Source organism: Coloeus monedula (assembly GCF_965178545.1).
Source record: "Coloeus monedula genome assembly, chromosome: 18".
Taxonomy (NCBI): domain Eukaryota; kingdom Metazoa; phylum Chordata; class Aves; order Passeriformes; family Corvidae; genus Coloeus; species Coloeus monedula.
This window is the reverse complement of record NC_138798.1, coordinates 13,920,577-13,939,620: the sequence shown is the minus strand read 5'-3', so window position 1 is coordinate 13,939,620 and position 19,044 is coordinate 13,920,577. Positions and strand designations below refer to the sequence as shown.

The following is a 19,044-nucleotide window of genomic DNA, read 5'->3' as shown; positions in this document are numbered from 1 at the left end:
CAGGACGAGAGACAGAGCGCTTTCCATGGGCAGTTCCCCGTGGAAAAGGAGCCACCGTGTCCGTGAAATACAAAACCCAGTGCCCTCCAGCTGGAGCGGGCAGCAGGCGCTGGGACTGGTTTGGCATCCCCCAGGGGGCAGAGGGTCCAGTTAGGAGCAGAAAACCCTGCAAGGGAAAGGGGAGAAAGGCCAGCTTTAGAGGGAGCAGCGAGCAGCACTGGGATCATCCCGACCTGGACTTTCCATGTGCTGGGCAGGAGTCTACAGAGCTGGGTGAGGCGGGCAGGAAGGTGGGAAACTGAGGCATTCTGATAGAGCCCAGACCCTGGAGTATGTGATTCCTTGCAGAAAAATTCCTACCAAACCTCAGGGTCGTGGGGAAACCCACTGCAGGCGCTACACAGGGAAGGGATTTCACCCCAGGCTACCGAGGGCCAGCACAAGGAGCAAGATCCATGCAGCTGCCCAGCTTTTATCCTAAATAATCCTTCTGCTCAGCCAGGGAAAATCCCACCATGACCAAGCTGAGCAAATGGCAGCACTTGGTAGAGCAGAAACAAACACAGCAAATGTCAAGATTTCTTCTTCTTTCTATTTTTTTTCTTTTTTAACTTCTGGTTGTTTTTACAACAGCAGGGAGAAAAATCTCTGGATCTTTCCTGAACGAGCATGGAGAGCTGAACACCTGGAGCCAGCCAGGCCTCCCTGCAGCTGGGGAGAGTCACCTCTTCCCATGGGTTTTTCCAGCCTGGAAGCAGGCAGTGGGAAGGGCTGTTTTCCTTTACATCCCCTTTGGATGGGATTGGCAGGCCTGAGCACATCGCTGCAATAAATGGGGAAGCTGGGGGGATTTATCCTAGAGAGGCAACAGCTATTCCAGAGGCTTCCAGAGCAAAAATCCTTCCTCAGCCTCTGCTCTAAGGACCACATGTGCACAAAAGTTAAAGCTCCCTTTCCCACCCTTTCTCACCCTTTCCCACCCTTTCCCCATCCCTCAGCCCACGAGGCGACTGCAGGGGTTAAAATAAACCCATCAGCTCACTCATCCGTGTCTTTTTTGCTCTCCTCGATGAACGCGATGGACTCGGATCTAAGGCGGTTTGTCACCTCGTACGTGCGCAGGGTGACTCCGAAAATATCCTCGTGGTACCGGCTGTCATCCTGGGAGAGAGGGTGGCAGAGGGGCACAGGGGAAAATAGGAATTTGTGAGCAGTTGGTGGCGGCCCCAGCAAAACCCCGTGTGGTGGGGAGGCACCAAATGCACGGAGAGGGTTTGGGGTCTGTCACGGGTGGGACGGAGGAGGTGGAATGGCCTTGCCAAGGTCACACTCTGGGGCACAGTGGAGCTGCTCTGTGTGTTAGACCCCCTCAGCTGCTGGAAATTCCCGGCTGGCAGGGGCACGAGCAGCCCAAAGCCAGTCTGTGGACAACCAGTGGCTCTGGGCTCCTGTGGGGCCTGGATGGAATTGGGAACATGGTTCAGAAAGGGTAATCCCATGGGAATGGTGCTGAGTTCTCCTCCTGGGGAGAAGCAGAGCTGTTCCAGCATCCCTCCTCGGGCCTGTGTCCCAAACTGAGCTCATTTAAGCTTCAGCTGCACCATCTGTGCTTGGCCAGGGGCATACAGACAGAGACCTTCGGAGAGGGGACCCACAAAATGCCCTGACAAATCCGATTTTTGACGGAGGGACTCTGCAGGGCGAACGAGCCGTGCCGGGGGTGCCCAGCAGCGCTGCACCAGCGCTCAGCACACTCCTCACGGGAGCAGAGTGACCTCTCTGCGCACGCAAACCTCCGGAGTGTCACCCTCCCGAGCCTGGCTGGGTGCAGCCGTCACCTCTCCGGGCGGGAGGAGGCAGCAGGTGCAGTGCCCGTGGCAGGAGGTGCCGGCGGGGCACACGCAGGTGGCGGCCGTGTCACGCTGCACACGCCACTCACCCGCAGCTTGCTGAGGAAGGCTCCAGCCTCCTCCGCCGACAGCTGGCCCTGCTGCCGCACGATGCGCTGCACGGCCTTCAGGACGTCCCCGGCCATGGTGACATCCCCGCACACGTAGATGTGGCCTCCCTGCTCCTTCAGTGCTTTGAACACCGTCTGGGCCAGCTGCTCCTGCAACACGTCCTGCACGTATTTCTGAGGGACCAGGAGGAGGAGGAGGGAGCTGGGATTAGCTCCGGTTTCTCAGCCCTGTCCCGCCCTGGGGCAGCAGGGAGAGGTGACCCCTCTTTGGGGGACATGGCTGTGCCTCGCAGCACCCACAGTGACAAAAAGGAGATGGGGACAGCGGCGAAGCATCATTCTGCTCTTGCATGGGCACACCTGCACCATGTCTGTCACTGCCAGGCCTGTTCAGGTCCCAGCAGGGATTTGGGGCAGGGATTTGCACTGGCTCTGGGCCACCCCACTGGGTGACAGCTTCCCTTCCCTTCCCTTCCCTTCCCTTCCCTTCCCTTCCCTTCCCTTCCCTTCCCTTCCCTTCCCTTCCCTTCCCTTCCCTTCCCTTCCCTTCCCTTCCCTTCCCTTCCCTTCCCTTCCCTTCCCTTCCCTTCCCTTCCCTTCCCTTCCCTTCCCTTCCCTTCCCTTCCCTTCCCTTCCCTTCCCTTCCCTTCCCTTCCTTTCCCTTCCTTTCCCGAGCAGCCTGGGCACACATTCAGGTTGGCACCAGGATGGGGACACACCCTGGGAATGCTGATCACTGGGAAGGGACAGCCCTGCACATTTATGTGCCCTGGGGGTGAGTGACCACGGCTGTGCCAAGGAATCTCCACACCCTGCTGGCTCCCCGTGGGCACCCAGCACTGCCTGGCGTTCCCGGGGCTGTGCCCACCTTTGGTTTGTCCGGTTCCCGGGAATAGGCCGTGTACAGCTCTCTGAAGACACCTTGGGTTTTGGCAAAGAGCGTCTCCTCCTTGTAGATGTGGTCGATCCTGGACTGCCGGCAGCCGAACACCAGGACCATGGGACAAGGCTTCAGCCCTGGGGACAGGATGGGGACAGCAGTCAGCTGGAGAGCACCCCAATACCTGATTCCCACAAGCCACCACCCTCCGGACCCGCCAGCAGATCCGCTGGGACACCCCTGGCAGGATGGGACCCCCATCCCTCCACCCCAAGCCCAGGGTTCCCAAAATCTCTTGGAGGGGAGGAGCAGGAGGGCCCCACCTTTGTGCTGGATGTCGAAGAGCCGCTGCTGCCAGAAGCTGCGGAAAGGGGCGATGCCGGTGCCGGGGCCGATGAGGATGCAGGGCACCTGGGGGTCCTGGGGCAGGTGGAACCCGGGCGCCCTGCATGCATCAGAGATCCAGTTAAACACAAGCTGGGTGTTCCCCCAACTCTGCCCGCAGCCAGCTGAGCCACCTCCCGGAGAGGGAGGGGAGAAAATGAGGTGAAATCCCAGGATGTGATGTTTTCGTGTGGAATTTCTCCCAGAGGGGAACCATTTGCTCACAAACCCAGCCCTGTTCTCTCCCACTGTGACAACAGGTGAGGGCAGAGAGCTCATGCTGCAAGGGGCCTCACGCCCTCTTCCTCAGCCCTGGCCCTGTGTGGGCCACTCACCCTCGTACAAAGCAGGGCACCACTTCATCCGTCTGGATCCGATTGAGCCACGAGGAGCAGACTCCGTGGTGGATGGGTCCTTCTCCATCTGGGAAGGGAGGGAAGGAGGTCTGTCCATGGCACATTGCCCAAGGACTTTTTTCTTCCTAAAGCCTTTTCCTTCCTAAAGCCCTCCCTGCTACCTCCCTGCTACATCCTGCGTGAACCCCTCCCTGAAACATTCCACATCTCAGCACCATTCTCCAGGAACGTGGCAGAGTTTGGTGCTTGGATCCCTCTGTGGAGCTACCCAGGACCCAGGCCTGCCATAGCTGGACCCCCACAATCCTTAGGGAGCACCCAGCTCTCCTTTGGACCTTTTTGGCAGGAGCAGCATCGTGATGCTCCCTGACCCAAACCCTCCATGGCAGCTCCTCTGTCCTCCCTGTGTCCTGCAGCGTGCCAGGGCTGTGTCCATCTCCACCACGACCATGCTCAGACACATCAGTGCTGTGTCCATCTCCCCCATGACCGTGCTTGGACACACCAATGCTGTGTCCATCTGCTTGGACACACTGCGCTGTGTCCATCTCCACCATGGCCATGCTTGGACACACCAGTCCTTGCACCACTGCAGAGGTTTGGCTACCGGGAATGTGGATTTTGGGGTGGGCAAACAGAATCCCACATGGAGCTTGGATTCTGTACCTGCCCCACAAGTGACATCTCTGGCACTGCCACTCTCCATGACATGGGACAGCAGTGCCATGGTTTGAGGGAATCTGGTTAAAGGCTTTCAAATATCATCTCCTTGCTGGAGATTCTGTGGGGTTGCCCCTGTGCTGCTGCTGCTGCTTTTCCCCAGAGCCCCGACCCCGGCACGGTACCTCGGGTGCGGTAGGACACCACGGCCACAGTGAGGTGGACCTCTCCTGGGTACATCTCCGGGGACGAGCTGATGGAGTAGTAGCGAGGCTGGAGGAGGGGGAGCTGGGTGAGCAGCAGCGTGGAGGGCATCTGCACTGAGGGGAACTCCTCCAGCACCTCCACAATTGTGGGGTTCTTGGACCACTTCCACTCCTCGTACTCCTGCAAGCCCTGGGAAAGAGGGAGGGAGGAGAGAGCTGCAGGATCCACCTTTTCCAGGTGCCTCGAGTGGTATCCCACCAGGTCTGTGGCAAAGCTGGGTGGCGGTGAAGGCACCCCCAGCCCTGCTCAGGGGTAGGGACTCAGCCTAACACAGTGTGGGATGAAAAGGCCCTGGCTGGGGCTGTGATTTTCCCCAGGGCCTCGCAGAACCTGGAGCTCTTTACCTTGCTGAGGACCTGCAGACGTTTCTTCTCCTTGTCACTGGTGGCCAGCAGAGCGAACTGCTGCAGCAGCAGCGGCGTGGGAGGGGTGGTGATGTCCAGGTAGTACGTGAAGGCCTGGAAGATGGTGCAGGGTGGGACACGGTTCTCGTCTGTCCAGTTGCTGATGACACCTGCCAGGAGGGAATCCAGCACAAGCCTGGCATCAGCTGAGCAGCAGGGCTGAGGTGGGCACATCCTGGTTTTCCTCCCCCCTGGAGACACTGGATTAGGGTTTTCCATCTCCAGTTACACCGCGTGTGGCAGTAGGGAATCGGACTTATCCTGGAAATACGGTGTCGGGATGGCCCCCCAAGATCCATTTGCTCTTCCTCCCAGTCCTAGACATTGCCCTTTCTAAGGGAACATAAACACCTCTAATTTTTCCATGGAGTATCTCCCCCAGCACCCTGCCCACCCTTCAAACCCCTGCTCCACCTCCCAAGTGCAGATGAGCAATGGCTCTGGGCAGAGCAGGGATGAAAGAGGTGCTCCCAATCTGGGCCAACACGGCAGGGAGATGGAAAATTATCCCCCCTGGAGATTTCTCCCTGAGGAGCTACAAGAACTTCAGGAGCTGGGAAAGGAGGAGAGAGGCCACGGGCACTCCCTGGTTACCTAGAGCTGTGTTCCTCTCCTCCAGCAGCTCCACCTTCACCAGCTGGTTGGCCGGAGGGGCATCCTCAAGCCTGTCTATGAGGGCATTGACCAAGTCCTCATGGTTCCCTGGGAACACGCCCAGGTGGTCCCCGGGCAGGTACTGCAGCTCCTGGTGCCCGTTGGTGTGCAGGCGCAGGAAGATCGTCAGGCGGCTGCAGGGGAACGAGGACAAGCAGGAAAAAGAGGTTTGGGGGAACTCTTCAGGGAATTGCTGAGCCCTGGCTGGGTGCGCTGGGCAGCAGTGGTGGCGCGTCCAAGCTGTGGTGGCCATGTCACCAAGGTCACAGCAGGGAGAAGGGACACTGCAGCACCCCCTGACTCACCCCCCTTTTTAAAAGGGGAAAAACCAGTTTAACCTCCTGCACAGCCATTTTATCCATCCTTTGCTGCCGCACCAGCCAGCTCCCCACAGGCTGAGGGAGGCACCAGCAGGGATTTCACCATGCATGGAGGCCGGGAACACCCTCCAGTGGCTTCCAGTCATGATTTGCCCAAAAGCGGATCCCATGGAGCATCCGGGGCTCAAGGGCCGTTTGTAGGACTGTTTTGGGTGCACCCTGTGTGGCTCCAGCTCCCGGGAGAGTGGCATCTCCTACCTGGACTTGGGGCTCTGCAGGTTCTGGCGTGTGAGGAGCCGGGCTGCATAGACGCGTTTTTTGTGGATGCTGTACAGTCCTGCGGAGGAAAAGAGCCGGGGAAGGAGTTCAGCAGAGCACAGCCAATGCTTCTGGCTTTTGTAGGATCATTGTGGGTTCAGCCCTTCAGACCAGAGCTGCCTGCAGGGGTTTGACCTCCCTCCTGCCAGCCCGAGGGATCAGAAATGCCCAGGGAGAATCAAGCACGGGTCCCTTTTTTTAGTGATCAAGGAGGACCCCGAAACCACCCCCATGAGACTCAGGGCTGCGGCCTCACGTTGCCCACAGGCTCCTCTCGCTGCCAGTGCCACCTGGCTGGCAGCAAAGCGCCTGGATTTGGGAAGAGCTGAGCCGGTGCGGCAGATCCTGCGCTGCAGGAGCCGTGCTGAGGGGCCAGGTGTCCATGGGCCGGACCTGCCTTTGCTCTGCAATGCTCCATGGAGCAGCATTGGGCAAAATAAGCTTGGAAAGATCCCAAGTTTCCAGCTCCTCGCTTCACAAAACGGGGTCAGGAGGAGGGAGAGCAGGTCCTATCCAAACATCTCTGTTACAGACACAGACAGGGACCGGCCAGAGGGGCCTGGGACCGTCACAGGCAACTCCTTGGGCCTGAGACGGGGGGAAAGGTGGGGCTGAAATGCTGGGAATTTAACAGAGACAAAAAAGGGGGTTTGGCCCCTTTGCCCCTGCATCTTGCCCATCTGCCCCACAGCCAGAGCCCTCCAGGTGAGCCCGCCTGTACCTTGTGTGAGCTCCGGGGCCTCGGCCACGTAGGTCAGGCGGAACTTGCTCCTCTTCCAGCTGCGGTCGTTGCTGATGAGGGAGTTGTTGGCTTTCTCGATGTTGACGTCGTCCCCCACACAGAACACGTCACACGCTGCCTGCAGCACGCACCAGGCCCTCAGGCACCTCCCTGACCCCCGCTGACCCCCCTTGTCCCAACCCTCGTGGAGAAGGAGTCCCCAGAATTGTAGGGCTATACCACAGGCACGTCTCGTGGTGCTCTCCTTCCCTGATATCTGGGATAACGCAGGAACTCAACACACTGGTGGCTTTGGGTGGTCAGCACAAACCAGAGCTCCGCCAAAATGTGGAAACCTCTTTATTGTGGGCTGGGGTGGTGCTGGAGTGTCCCGGTGCAGGGAAGGGGAGGCTGGGTTCAGATCCAGCTCTAACTCTGCCCTTCTGCCCCCTGCTCCTCCCCGGAGCCCCAGGGCAGCCCCTGCTTACCTTGAAGACTTTCTTGGCCCAGGTCCTGAAGGACTCCTCCTGGCCACAGAGCTCATCCCCCTCTCCCATGCGGAGGATCCTCTCTCCACCCAGCTCCTCCAGGAGCGTGTCCACGGCGCGGGCGAAGGCGCAGAAATGGGGGTAAGCGCGGGAGCCCAGCCCAAACACGGAGAACCTGCGGAGAGGGGGCACGGCTGTGGCTGCCCAGCTGGGAGGGACACTGGCGTGTCCCCTCCTGTCCCACCACCGCCCACAGCAGCCTGGACGGGTCTGCACATCGCCAAACACCTCAGGGTGAGGTGGGAGCGACGGGCTCTGTGCAGCCCCAGCCCCTGCTCTGTCTCCCCACCCTGTCCCCTGTACCTGACGTTTGCCAGGGGCCCCGTGCTCTCAAAGTTGTCCCTGGAGTCGGGGCCATCGCTGGACGATTTCCGTGCATCCGAGTAGGAGGAGACGCTGTTGAACCGCACCTTGTAGCTCCTGTGGGCAGCGACAGCACCCAGGGTTACCCTGGTGTCACCTGCGCGGCTCTCCCCTGGCTTCGTGCTCAGAGGGGACGCAGATGTGGGGGACACCGAGCCGGAGCTCAGGGCTCACCATTCCGTGAGCAGGGGAATGCGTTCCCTGCCCGGGTAAAGCCACAGAAACCCCTGTGCATCCCCCAGCCAGAGCAGGAATGCTCCAGGAGGTCCTTGTCACCTCCCCCTGTGCTGACCCAGGTGCTGGCCACCACCTTGTCCCCAGTGACGCAGAGCTGCCAGGACCTTTGGCTCTACCTGTCCTTCCCTGGCAGCACACAAGGTCGGGTGTGTGTCTGAAGAGATATTCTGAGGGTTTTTTTCACTCACAGGAAGTGGGAAATAAAGAAAAAAAAAAAAAACAGTGAGAGAAGAAGGGATGAGGAGGGGGAAGGGGAGCGGAGGAAAAAAAAAAAAAATCTGACAACAGCAGAAGTATTTCTGAATTGAACCATCTTCCAAAATTGCTCCACACAAGAGTTTCTAAATTTACAGCCAGAGCAGTGAGCAGTGGTGTGTGCATGAGTCACGGCACAGCTCCCGCAGCCGGCACGGCCCCGCAGCCGAGTGACACCGGGGTCACAGAGCCCCCGGTGCCACCTCTGCCCCTCAGCCTCCCCCTCTCTTCCCACACCTCCACACTCCTCTGCTCCTCCACTCCGCTGTCCCTGGGCCGTGCCCTCGCCCCGGGTTACCCCGGGATACGTGGCCTCCCTCGCCAGCCTCTGGGATCTGCGCAGAGAGGCTCGAAGCTCATCTTCCAGTGATGGGGGATTTTCCACAAGCCCAGGTGCTGTGCAGGGCAGCACAAGCCCCTGGATCAGATGGACACAAAGCCCCAGTTCCCCACGTCGGGGCAGCAGCAGCAGCAGCTTGCTCTGGAATGAGAAGGTCCTTGTGGTGCGGGATGGCTGCTGAAGGCTGGGCTGCATTTGAACAGCAGGCCCTGGAATAGGAATGGCTTAGGACTGCTTCGGAAAACCCTTGGAAAACCGTCACTGTAAGACGTGAGGAGCCAAATGTCAACCCCAGCACAGCCTCAGGGCTCAGGACAGAGAGCTGGGGCCGCAGAGCCCTGGCAGGGTCCTGTGACACTGGGGTTTGGAGAGGCCACCCCGCCCTGAGGGGCCTCAGCACTCCCTGGTGGAGCTGGGAGTCCGTGGGCAGGTGCATGGACAGGAACTGCTCTCTCCAGGTCTCTTTTGCCAGGCTGACACTGTCTCTCTTCCCCTCACAGTCCCTTCCAGGTCTCCTTTTCTCATGGCAAAAGGACTTTTGCGTGCTCAGTGTTAGTAAGGTGCTGGATATTGGTTGGGGCAATCGCAAAAACAGGATGCCAAAAGAAGCTGTGGCTGCCCCTGGATCCCTGGCAATGCCCAAGGCCAGACTGGCCAGGGCTTGGAGCACCCTGGGGTGGTGGAAGGTGTCCCTGCCTGGCTCTCAGAACCTCCTGCCAGCCTTTAAATCACACTTTGGGGTGTCTGGAACAGCAAGCACCAAGCTCAGGGGCTTTTAACTCCTCCAATCTCCTGACTGGCCCTGGGCAGCACCCAAGGAGAAGATCCTTGGATTGAGAACCACGTGTGGACTGCCCCTATCTCCATCCAGAGCCCTCCAGGGCAGCCTGCAAGTCCTGCTCCATCACTGTCCCCACTGAGGCCATCAGGAACCTGAGGGGTTTCCAGCTGGGGAGCCCTGCAGGGACCCATCCGGCGGCTGGGCCAGGACAGCACTTGGGGCTGCAGCAGGACCAGCTCCAGAGAGCCACGGGCCGGTCCCTGCCGTGTTTGTCACCGCTCCGCAGCCCCGTGACACCGCTGCAGGCCAGGGTGCTGGAATCGCCCCGGATCCCCGGCCAGGGCTGCTCCATCCTTAATTAAGGAGCAGCTCTGTGCCAGTTGGTAGCTCAGGAGACATTCCAGGGCGGAGCCGTGTCCCAGTTCAGGGAAATATTTTATCCTTCACGGCTAAAAGGAGACCCCAAACGATTGTTCACACTGCCCTCCCTTCCCAGCCCCCCGGGGATCCGCACGGAGATGCTCAAAGCTCATCTTCCCGTGAAGGGGGATTTTCTGCAATCCCAGATTCCGTCTCCAAGGTACCGGTTACAAACATCACAGGATTATCGCGGCTTTTATTTTCCCTGGAAATCTTTTCACACCATGCTTGCAGCTAAATCTGGTTCTCGAGCCCTCCCCCACCTACATCTGCAAGGCTGGGAACTCCCTTCTACCTCCAACTCGTACTATTTTGGTGTCTCCTGGACAGGCCCTGGCTCTCAGAATCAATGACTTGGGGGAAATTCCTACTTTTACTTATTTTGCCATAGATTCCTGCCTCTTGAGAGAAGCATTAAGGTGCCATCCCAGGGAATAGCAGGGATCCACAGGCACCCCTGACTCTGTGCTTTTGTCCTTCCTGGGACCTCCACCCTCTCCATTCCCTGGCTCTCCAGGCAGGCCCCATTCCTGGATATTTGCAAATGTGAGACCTGCCCGAGGATTTCCCACTCCCCTGGGAGAGGATGAAGGCAGGGAACCTGTTCTGCACGCTGGGGTTTGGAGTGGGAGGGGAAGGGGTTAGAGTGCTCTTACTTCCTCTCCTCCAGGTTGGAGTTGGGATTCTTCATCTCCATCAATGCGCAGCCAAATTTCTACAGAAAAAGAGTAAAAAAGGCCGTCAGTTTTGCCAGGTTTTGCAGGAAACAAAGCCCCGAGCACAGCCTGGGCCGTGGCTCTGCTCCCTGCTCACTGTTCCCAGCTGCCCAGGGCTGCATGAGGTGGCAGCCCCCTGCCAGGGGACTGTCACCTTCAGTGTGACACTCGCAGGGGGTCAGTGGCTGCCTCCCGGCAGGGAATCAGGAGATGTCCCTGCTCCAGGGCAGGCTGGAGGCAGGTACAGCACCCGGACCTGGTTTGGGTCACTCCAGCTCAGTCTGAGCCGAAAGAGGCTGTTCCTGCTGCTGTGCCACTGCTGTCCCCTGCTGCAGCCACCCCTCGCTGCTGTCCTACCTCTCCGTTCTCAGGGGGGTCCCCGTTGCCGAAGGTGCTGGTGACCACCAGGACCATGGTCTCGTGCTCCAGGTGCACGATGTCGTACTCGTCCATGGACATCACCTGGGAGCACAGGGAGGTTACAAAGAGCTGGGAGCCTCCTGGGGATGGGAACAGCGCATCCCTGCTGAGATCTCTGCATGGGGAGGGTGGGAATGGGAGCCCTGAGGGACACGGGCAGCCCTGGAGCTGCCACCCAAGGGACCACGGGCAAACGGGTGCTGCAATGGCTGCACAAAATCAGCCGGGAGAATCCCTGTGCAGGCTCCAACCCAGACCCACAAGGTCACATCCTGAAGGCCCTTGGCAGCTGTTTTCCATGTATTTCCTTGGAGCACCCATGATTTCACGCCTGTCACAAGTCGGGAGCTGGTGCAATACCTTGGCATCGAAGGCGTGTTTGAAGATCTCGCACAGAGTTTTTGCGTAGACCTGGGACTTCCCCGTCTCCGTGGCGTACAGGATGGTGGCCTTGACCCTCTTGGCCATGGCTTGGCCCATCAGCTTGGCTGAGAACTTCACAGCCCTGGGAAGCAGGAACAAATCCCAGTCAGAGCTTGGTCCTTGGCTGTGCCTCTACCCCAGACCTTTTCATTCCTTATTAAAAGAACAGCCTGCCTTAAAAAGCTGCACCATCAATTTTGGGAAATTTGGAAAGCTCTGGAAGAGCTTGACTTGTCAGAGAGGAAGAGGAGATGGGGGAAATTGCACACAGAGCTCAAATAAATGGGTTTAAGGAGGAAAATGCTCAACCAGGCACAGGGGTGGTATTTCTGCAGGGGCAGAGAAGCAGGAGAAGAACTCGGGGCAGGTAATGCCGAAGGAAAAGCTGGAACCAAGCAGAGCTGGAGCTCCAGGAGGAACAGCAGCTCCTCCATCCCTTAAACCCAGCTGGGTTCTGTAGGAGCCGCCCTGGCCAGCCCTGCTCCACACATCCCCCAGAGCCCGGGGACACTGAGGTCACACCGAGCTGTCTCGGTGCCTGTGGTTCGCACTGCAGTGACACCGTGAAGTCCCCTGGCAGGAGCAGCTCTCCCGAGGCCGGGGGGTGCCACCTTTACCCGAGCCTTGGCACGGCTGTGCCCAGCTGGCTGCTCCCCCAGCCTGCAGCCGTGACTGGCTGCTTCTCCTCCAGTTTTCCCCACTGGCTCAGCTCTGACAGCAGCCCAGCGAGGTCAGCAGCCTCTCTCCGCTCCTGGCCGGGGTGATGCAGCACCAGGAACGCTGATTCCCTGTCTGTGGCACCAGTGGGAGCGCCGTGATGGGGACAAGGGTTGTGGGTTTGTCATTTTAGGGACATTCGGAATCACTTCAACACCGTTTTTCCTTGCATGCAGAACATCTTCATTTTTCCTAAACAGGCCACCAGAAAGGCAGAACTCCATCAGGTCTGGATTTAGACTGATGTTGCAACAGGGAAAAGGAGGCAATTTTTGGAAGGCTGAGGGAGCACCGAGCATCTCTGTGGCCTCTGCAAGAGGAAGGGCTGCTCGATTCACTCTGACAGCCCCTGCCCCGGGTTTTTGAGTTCAGCAGGACTCCTGCATCCCCTCCAGATGAGCTGTGGGGAACGGAGGTTGCAGCTGGAATGGTCACACTGGGCAGGAGAAGTTCAACTTCCCCCTGCCCCGCCTGCCCAGGAATGCTCTGGGTTTGGGGAATCATTTAGGGAGGAAGAAAAGTAGGAAAGAAGAGGTAGAAACTCCCCCAGGCTGGTTTATCCTGCCCGCCCCCAGCAGCTGCTCTCCACGGCAGAGTCAGCCTCAGGAATATTTGTCTGCTGCTGTCCCCGCTCCTCAGCGCGGTCCTGCCCCTTTCCTTCCCCACGGTGGCAGTGCCCCCTGGCCCCAGGACCCGCACTGGCCCCAGGGCAGGGATGGGGCGGGAGGGGCAGGGCTGAAGGCTCAGATTTGGCCAGAATTTTGAGTCTGAGCAGGCACCAAATCACGCTCAGGGCTCTGGGCTCCGGCTGCCTCTTGTACGGCTGATAAGCTCAGATCCAGACAGGATTAATGGTGAATTACCGAGGTAATTCCTTTCCCTACATCAGGAACGACGGGGATTTTTTGTTTTTTAAATTACCTGCCACGCTCACGTTTTTACAAAACCATCCCTCAACGGGGCACGCAGCAATAAAAGCATTTTTCCTCCAAACTCCATGAATCCTCCTCTCTTCACCCAGCCCCAGCGTCAGCTGCAGGAGCACATTCCTCAGCTGCTGAGCCTTTTTATGGATGCACCACGGAAAACAGCTCGCAGGAGGTGACAGCTGAAGAGTGGGAACAAATTGATGGAAGAGATTCGGGGAAACTGAAGCGTGGGGAGATGCTGTGACGAGCCAGGGCCACCTGGCAGCCTGGCCACCATCACCAGGGCACACCCAGCCCTCTCCCGCCTTGGCCCAGGGCTCTGCTGCCACGGAACCAGCAGCTCCTCTCTGCCAATGGCCCACAGGGGAGGAATTTGGGCCAGGATCAGCCAAAGGGTCCAAATTGCACTTCATTCCTGCGTCCCTGCTGCTGAGGAGCCTTGGCACGGAAGAGGGACTGGTGTGGCCCCTTGCCAGGGGTCAACTGACCATGAAGTGTGAATCCCAGCTCAGCCCTGATCCATCTGCTACCTGCAGGGAGATTCCTCGTTCCCACCTCCCCCCTTCCTTCCAAAGCAGGTGTTTGGGAGGGCTGGGCACACACTGGAGGCAGGTGCTCCTCAAGTAAGGGAAAAATCACTGGGAAAAGCAGGAATATGGACGGGAGTTTCATCTCGTTGGTGCCAGCACAGCCCCGAACAGGGACAGGGGGGATCTTCCTGCTCCAAGGGAAGGACAAACAGGCAAAACTCCCTCAAAGAGTGGGAAACACCCAAAGAGTGGGAAAGCCATCCCCCAGCATTAAGACCTCCTTCCTGGAGAATGAACAGCTCGGGAGAACAGACAAGGCCCAAGATCTGGTATCCACCTGCTCACAGCCCTTTCGGTGGCCTAAGGGGGTGTTCAAAGGGCTGCCTGTGTCCCCAGATGTCCCTCATGGCAGGTAAAGCTTCCAGTGGCCCAAAGTCCAGCCCATCATCCATGGGGTGATGCACACACCCATAGGGTGCTTAAATCCAGGACCAGCCCCAAACATTCCAGGCCTTTCCAGAGCCTGCTGGTACTTACTTTGCCAGCTTCTTAAAGCCAATGGCCCTCTTCTTGGTGGGTGTCCCATTGACCCCTTTCCAGACGTGGGTGTTCCAGGGGTCCGGCTAGGAGAGAGAAAAGCAGGGATCAGGTGGTGGGGAGTGCTCAGAGCTCAGAGAAATGCAGCATCCACGCAACTGAGAGTTAAATTCCTCCAGTCAGGAAGGGGAGGAAAAGCTGCCACTCCACTGCTTTCCCTCTCCCCTCTGATCCTCAGAGCCTCAAGGGGCTTTTTTTTGGGCAATGGAACATGCCCAGGAAAATTGCAATCTAATAAAGCCTCCCGGCTTGTAACAGCATCTGGCCAACCGCTCTGTCACCTCTCGAGAGGAGTGTTAATAGGCCACAGGCAAAAAGAAAGCAACGCCAGAAGGGGAGAGGTGATGGAAACAGATCCTTCCCTCCACCCTGGCCACAGGTTTTTTTTCCCCTAAGAGGCCCTTGGGGAAGGGGAGGCAGCTGAAGCCAGGAGTGAGCGCACAGAAGCTCATTCCGTGCCCTTGCAGGCTGCAATCAGGGCCAGGAAGCACCGGGGGGCCTGGTGGGTTGGTTACAGGAGTGAACAGACTGCTCCTGCTTTGTGATTATTCCTTAAGGGTTCTTGACTAAAGGTCACATTGTGTGGAAAGCACCGGAGCAGGGATGGCTGCATAACCAGGGAGGGTTTGCTCGGGGACTTCTCTTCCCGTGGGCTGGAGCGTTGAATGCTCCAGCAGCAGCGTTTGATCCCTGCTGGGCCTGCTGGGCAGGAGCTCCTGTCCCGCTGCTGGATCCCCAGGATGCAGGAGCCATCCCCTCAATCCTGCAGCCTGGAAAGGCAGGGATAGAGGCTGGAAAGGCAGGGATACAGGAGCCATCCCCTCAGTCCTGCAGGCTGGAAAGGCAGGGATACAGCCTGGAAAAGCAGGGATGCAGGGATACAGCCTGGAAAGGCAGGGATACAGGAGCCATCCCCTCAATCCTGCAGGCTGGAAAGGCAGGGATACAGCCTGGAAAGGCAGGGATGCAGGGATACAGCCTGGAAAGGCAGGGATATAGGAGCCATCCCCTCAATCCTGCAGGCTGGAAAGGCACGGATCCAGGTGTTTTCCAGGCCATTTCCTCCCCCACCCATTAGGCACTTCCAAAGGGAAGGAGCTCCGTGTGATTAAAAAGTTGGGAGCTCAGGGGTCCCACATTCCCAGGGAGGGACAGAACCCCACTCTTACACCCTGTTAGGGTGAAACGTCAATCGGACTCGTCACGGAGTTGAGGGACAGCCTGGGAAGGAATCGGGTGGTGTCCCTCTCCTTCCTGCACCTCCCGAGCTCCCACGCCCACCCCGCCCGTGGCCACAAGGCACCGGTGAAGCCGAAGGCGGGGCCAGCACCTGGTACTCGAAGGAGGGAGTCAGGCGGTAGTTGAGCATCTCCTGGTGGAACACCGGGGTGATGCTGCCCGACATGGGCGGCACAATCCAGACCCAGTCGGCGGGACAGCCCCCCCGGCACCGGTACTCGTTCTCCATGTGCTTGATGAAGGACTCGGTGGCCGAGTGGTGATCCACGATGGTCACCTTGTCACTCTGTCGGGGCACAAGAGAGCAGAGCCAGCAGCTGTCAACGCACCCCAGAGGGCAAAAGCCAAAGTTTGCAGTTGGAGCTGTTTGTCCCAAATATTCCTCACTCCCATGGTCTTACAGGACCTTTGGGGATGATCCAAGGTGGCTGCTGACCCTGGTCTTCCCAAGGAGGCTTCTATGTTCCCCCCATTAATTGTCCTGGGCTGAGCAAAGATGGGATCAATGGGATGGAGCATCCTCTGCTCAGAACCCTGGGAAGCTCTTCCAATGGGGCAGCTTGGACCCAGCTCTGGGAAGGACTCCCACCCTCTGAGCTTGGCTTGCCAAGGACTGGTTTTGTTGCTCAGCCCTTAAGTGCAGGCCGGGGGAGAGCCCAGGCTGATTCCTGCCTCATGGATGAGCCAGAAGGGCTGGGTTTGCCCTGTATCGGGATATTCCCTCTGGACCAGCAGAACTCAGGTGCTGGCAGAGCTGTTTTACAACCTCCAGGGCACGGAGATGATTAGATCTCACTGCAGCAGCCCATGTTAGGGAGGCCCAGTCGTCCTTGGGTGGATGTCTCCACGCCGGTCCCACCCACTCCCCGTGTCCCTCCAGCCCGGCCCAGACCAAGCAGCGTCCCGAGGAACCTGGAAGCTGTAGAGCACAGCGATGTTGATCTCCACCAGGGCCTGGTCCTTCCACAGCGACGAGGTTTTCCTCATGTCCAGGTTCATTTTCTTGGCCACTTGCTGTAACAACACACAGCAGGAGGGGAGGCATTTAATGGCCAAAACCCAACGATTGGAGATGTCTGCTTGGGCAGAGGAACCCAGAGGAGAGGCCCAGGCACCCACGGGGCAGGGAAGGGCTGATGTTGTGCCTTCCTCTGGGGAGAAATCCTGTCTTTCCCTCTCCATGGCAGGAGCACGGCCGTTCCCCCACCCCGAGCAGGGGCAGGTGGCCAAACGCTGCTGAGAAGGCCACCAGGAGCAGCTGGACACACACTGCTCCCACCCTGCTGGGTTTCAGGAGACTGGGGAGGGATGGAGCCCCTCTAAAGAATAACTCAGCATTCCTTGGAAGGTTTCGATGGATCCACATCCCCTGCATGGAGACCTTCCCATGGCTTGGCTTGGTCTCTCCCAGTGTGGGCAGTCCCTGAGCCGTGGGACCAGCTGGAGGTTCCCCAAGGGCAGGCTCAGGTGGTCCTTGAGGAGCCACCAAGCGTCTCAGCACCCTCTCACGTTTCAGCATTTGACCTCAACTGAGGCACCTGCTGATCCCTAAGATTCCTTGGGAATCTCCACAGGGATCACATGGGCTGTGTGTCGGACACCTGCTGGCCCCACGGGACACAGAGGTTTTGCCAACCCTTGCCCACGTGGCTGCAGGAGAGGGGATATCCTGTGCTCTCTCACTCCAGGCAACGCCCTCCCAGTGTCCTGCCTGCTCCCCAGTGACTCCTCACCCTCCAGGAGCACCAGGAATTACCTCCAGGATGTTGTAGCGGGAGTTGTCGCAGTAGTCACGGACGCCGATCTCCGTGCCCATGTACCAGCCACTGAAGGGGCAGGCAGAGAACTCCAAGCCCCCGATCTCCAGGAGCATGTTGGAAACGGCTGGCAGCCCGTACCACTTGAGGCCCAGGTCCTTAAACCACTCAAACCTGCCAGGAAAAACGTCAACCAGCCGGGAATTCCCTGCCCAATGCAGGCAGGGGGATGGGAGCAATCACTTTGCCACCACGGTGAAGGACTTGAGCAGAACATTTCCATCAGGACCTCCCTTTGGGGCTGTTTATGAGGACAAAGTGACTACAGAGTGGTGTAAGGCCTGGGAGACAGCAAGGAAAGGGAAACTTTCCAAGAAAATCAATCTGGATATGAGGGAAATCCCTGAGACGTGGACACAACTTCCTTCCCGGCCCTGCCAGCTTTCCTGGACGGAGGACCTGGGAGAGGGTCTTGGGTGAAGCCCCCAAGCCATGGCAAAGGTGGAAGCAGAGGAGCTCAGCCCTGCTGATCCCCTCGAGCAGTTTTGGGGCTGCCCCTGACTCACTTGGGGTGCCGGATGGGCACTTCCAGCACGAGCTCCGGTGGGATTTCGAAGAGCTCCGGGTCGTTGCCGTTGGCCTGGAGGAGCAGGGGCAGGATATCGAAGCGCCCGTACGGCGCCTTCCAGCCCTGCTGGATGCAGATCTATGGGGAAAATAAAGGCAGGGTTGATGTCCCAGCAGCTCACCTGCTCTTCAGGCACTGTGGGCAGGGAATTGCACGCTCCTGGGCATGGATCTCAACAGGATTGGTTGACCAAAAACCTCCACCCAAGGGAGCTACAACAGGGAGTGGCCTGTCCCAGCCCACCCACAGCCAGGTCAGGGGGATTTGGGCTAAAAATGAGCCTGGAACAGAACCCCAGTAGCATCACGGCTTGTGTCTGTAACGGTGAAGGGGAAACGGGTGAGAAAAGCAGAAAAGTGACAAAACCCAGCCTTTATTCCCAGAAAAATACCTGAGGGTGACCCAAAGCCAACCTCACCCTGCGGCGCCGCGCTGGCCAATCCCAACCTGCTTGACCCAGCCCCTCGTCCCTCTGCATTCCTGTGTGTCCCCAGCAGCCCCGGGAAGGGCAGGTTGGGTACCTCGGTCAGCTCCACGTTTGCGGGATCCCCCAGGATGGTGCCGTCGGGCTGTTTGTAGCCGGCGTAGCGGATCAGCTGCGCGTTCCAGATGCGGAAGTCGTGCTTGCTGTCCGTGCGCTGCGGGAAGATGGTGATGGCGGATCTGCAAGGGAAAGGCAGCGCTGGCGAATGCCAGGAGCAGCAGGAGTGGAGGAAAAGGTGCTGTCCCCACCTGCCACCACCTCTGGGTGTGGCCTGAGTGAGCCCCAAAGAGTTGTCACACTGGAGGAAGTCGCGGCTCCAGAATACGGGGTGTTGCCAGCTCCCGGCTGCTAACAGGGGTTTCAGCAGTCCGCAGTCTGCCTTGGATGCAGAATACAGGGGAAGGGGAAATGATGGGGAAATCTGCCCTCTGAGGTCCCACAGGGAGCAAGAAGAGAGAGACTTGGACCAGCAGGACTCCTTCAGCCCTGATCAGGTCCCTCTAACGCTTCCCAGGAATGGTGTTGGCTGTGTGGTGGCCCAGAGCCAACTCCAGCTGGCCCAGAGCTGGATTGTCACACACCCAGAGGCCCTCGGACACAAACCCTGGGACTCCCTGGTGGCTCACCTGAGGTTCCCCTTGTTGGTGGCGTACTTGATGTGGTTGCAGATGTAATTGAACATCCCATGGGCCGTGGTGCAGTCCCGGGCATCGAACACCTGAAACAGGGAAGCAGT

The 19,044-nt window shown here is 58.7% G+C and overlaps 1 protein-coding gene across 2 annotated transcripts in view; it reads right to left on the bottom strand.

The window, feature by feature from the left end:
* NOS1 (nitric oxide synthase 1) overlaps positions 1-19,044 on the bottom strand; it is a gene marked incomplete at its 3' end in the record, with an annotated part of 63,612 nt that continues 44,568 nt past the window's right edge. Inside the window, exons 7-29 of one of the 2 annotated variants that reach the window (XM_082293326.1) lie at positions 18,935-19,026; positions 18,346-18,487; positions 17,763-17,902; positions 17,196-17,370; positions 16,352-16,453; positions 15,531-15,725; positions 14,141-14,226; positions 11,365-11,509; positions 10,942-11,046; positions 10,525-10,583; positions 7,776-7,892; positions 7,413-7,587; positions 6,925-7,063; positions 6,144-6,222; positions 5,506-5,699; positions 4,852-5,021; positions 4,426-4,636; positions 3,560-3,647; positions 3,164-3,285; positions 2,829-2,977; positions 1,940-2,134; positions 1,043-1,161; positions 1-166 (exon numbers count right to left, since the gene is read on the bottom strand). In XM_082293326.1, coding sequence (XP_082149452.1) covers positions 151-166; positions 1,043-1,161; positions 1,940-2,134; positions 2,829-2,977; positions 3,164-3,285; positions 3,560-3,647; positions 4,426-4,636; positions 4,852-5,021; positions 5,506-5,699; positions 6,144-6,222; positions 6,925-7,063; positions 7,413-7,587; positions 7,776-7,892; positions 10,525-10,583; positions 10,942-11,046; positions 11,365-11,509; positions 14,141-14,226; positions 15,531-15,725; positions 16,352-16,453; positions 17,196-17,370; positions 17,763-17,902; positions 18,346-18,487; positions 18,935-19,026 — 3,015 coding nt within the window. Of the gene's footprint in view, positions 167-1,038; positions 1,162-1,939; positions 2,135-2,828; positions 2,978-3,163; positions 3,286-3,559; positions 3,648-4,425; positions 4,637-4,851; positions 5,022-5,505; positions 5,700-6,143; positions 6,223-6,924; positions 7,064-7,412; positions 7,588-7,775; positions 7,893-10,524; positions 10,584-10,941; positions 11,047-11,364; positions 11,510-14,140; positions 14,227-15,530; positions 15,726-16,351; positions 16,454-17,195; positions 17,371-17,762; positions 17,903-18,345; positions 18,488-18,934; positions 19,027-19,044 lie in introns of those variants that run through there. The other variant, XM_082293327.1, reaches the window with a different exon arrangement.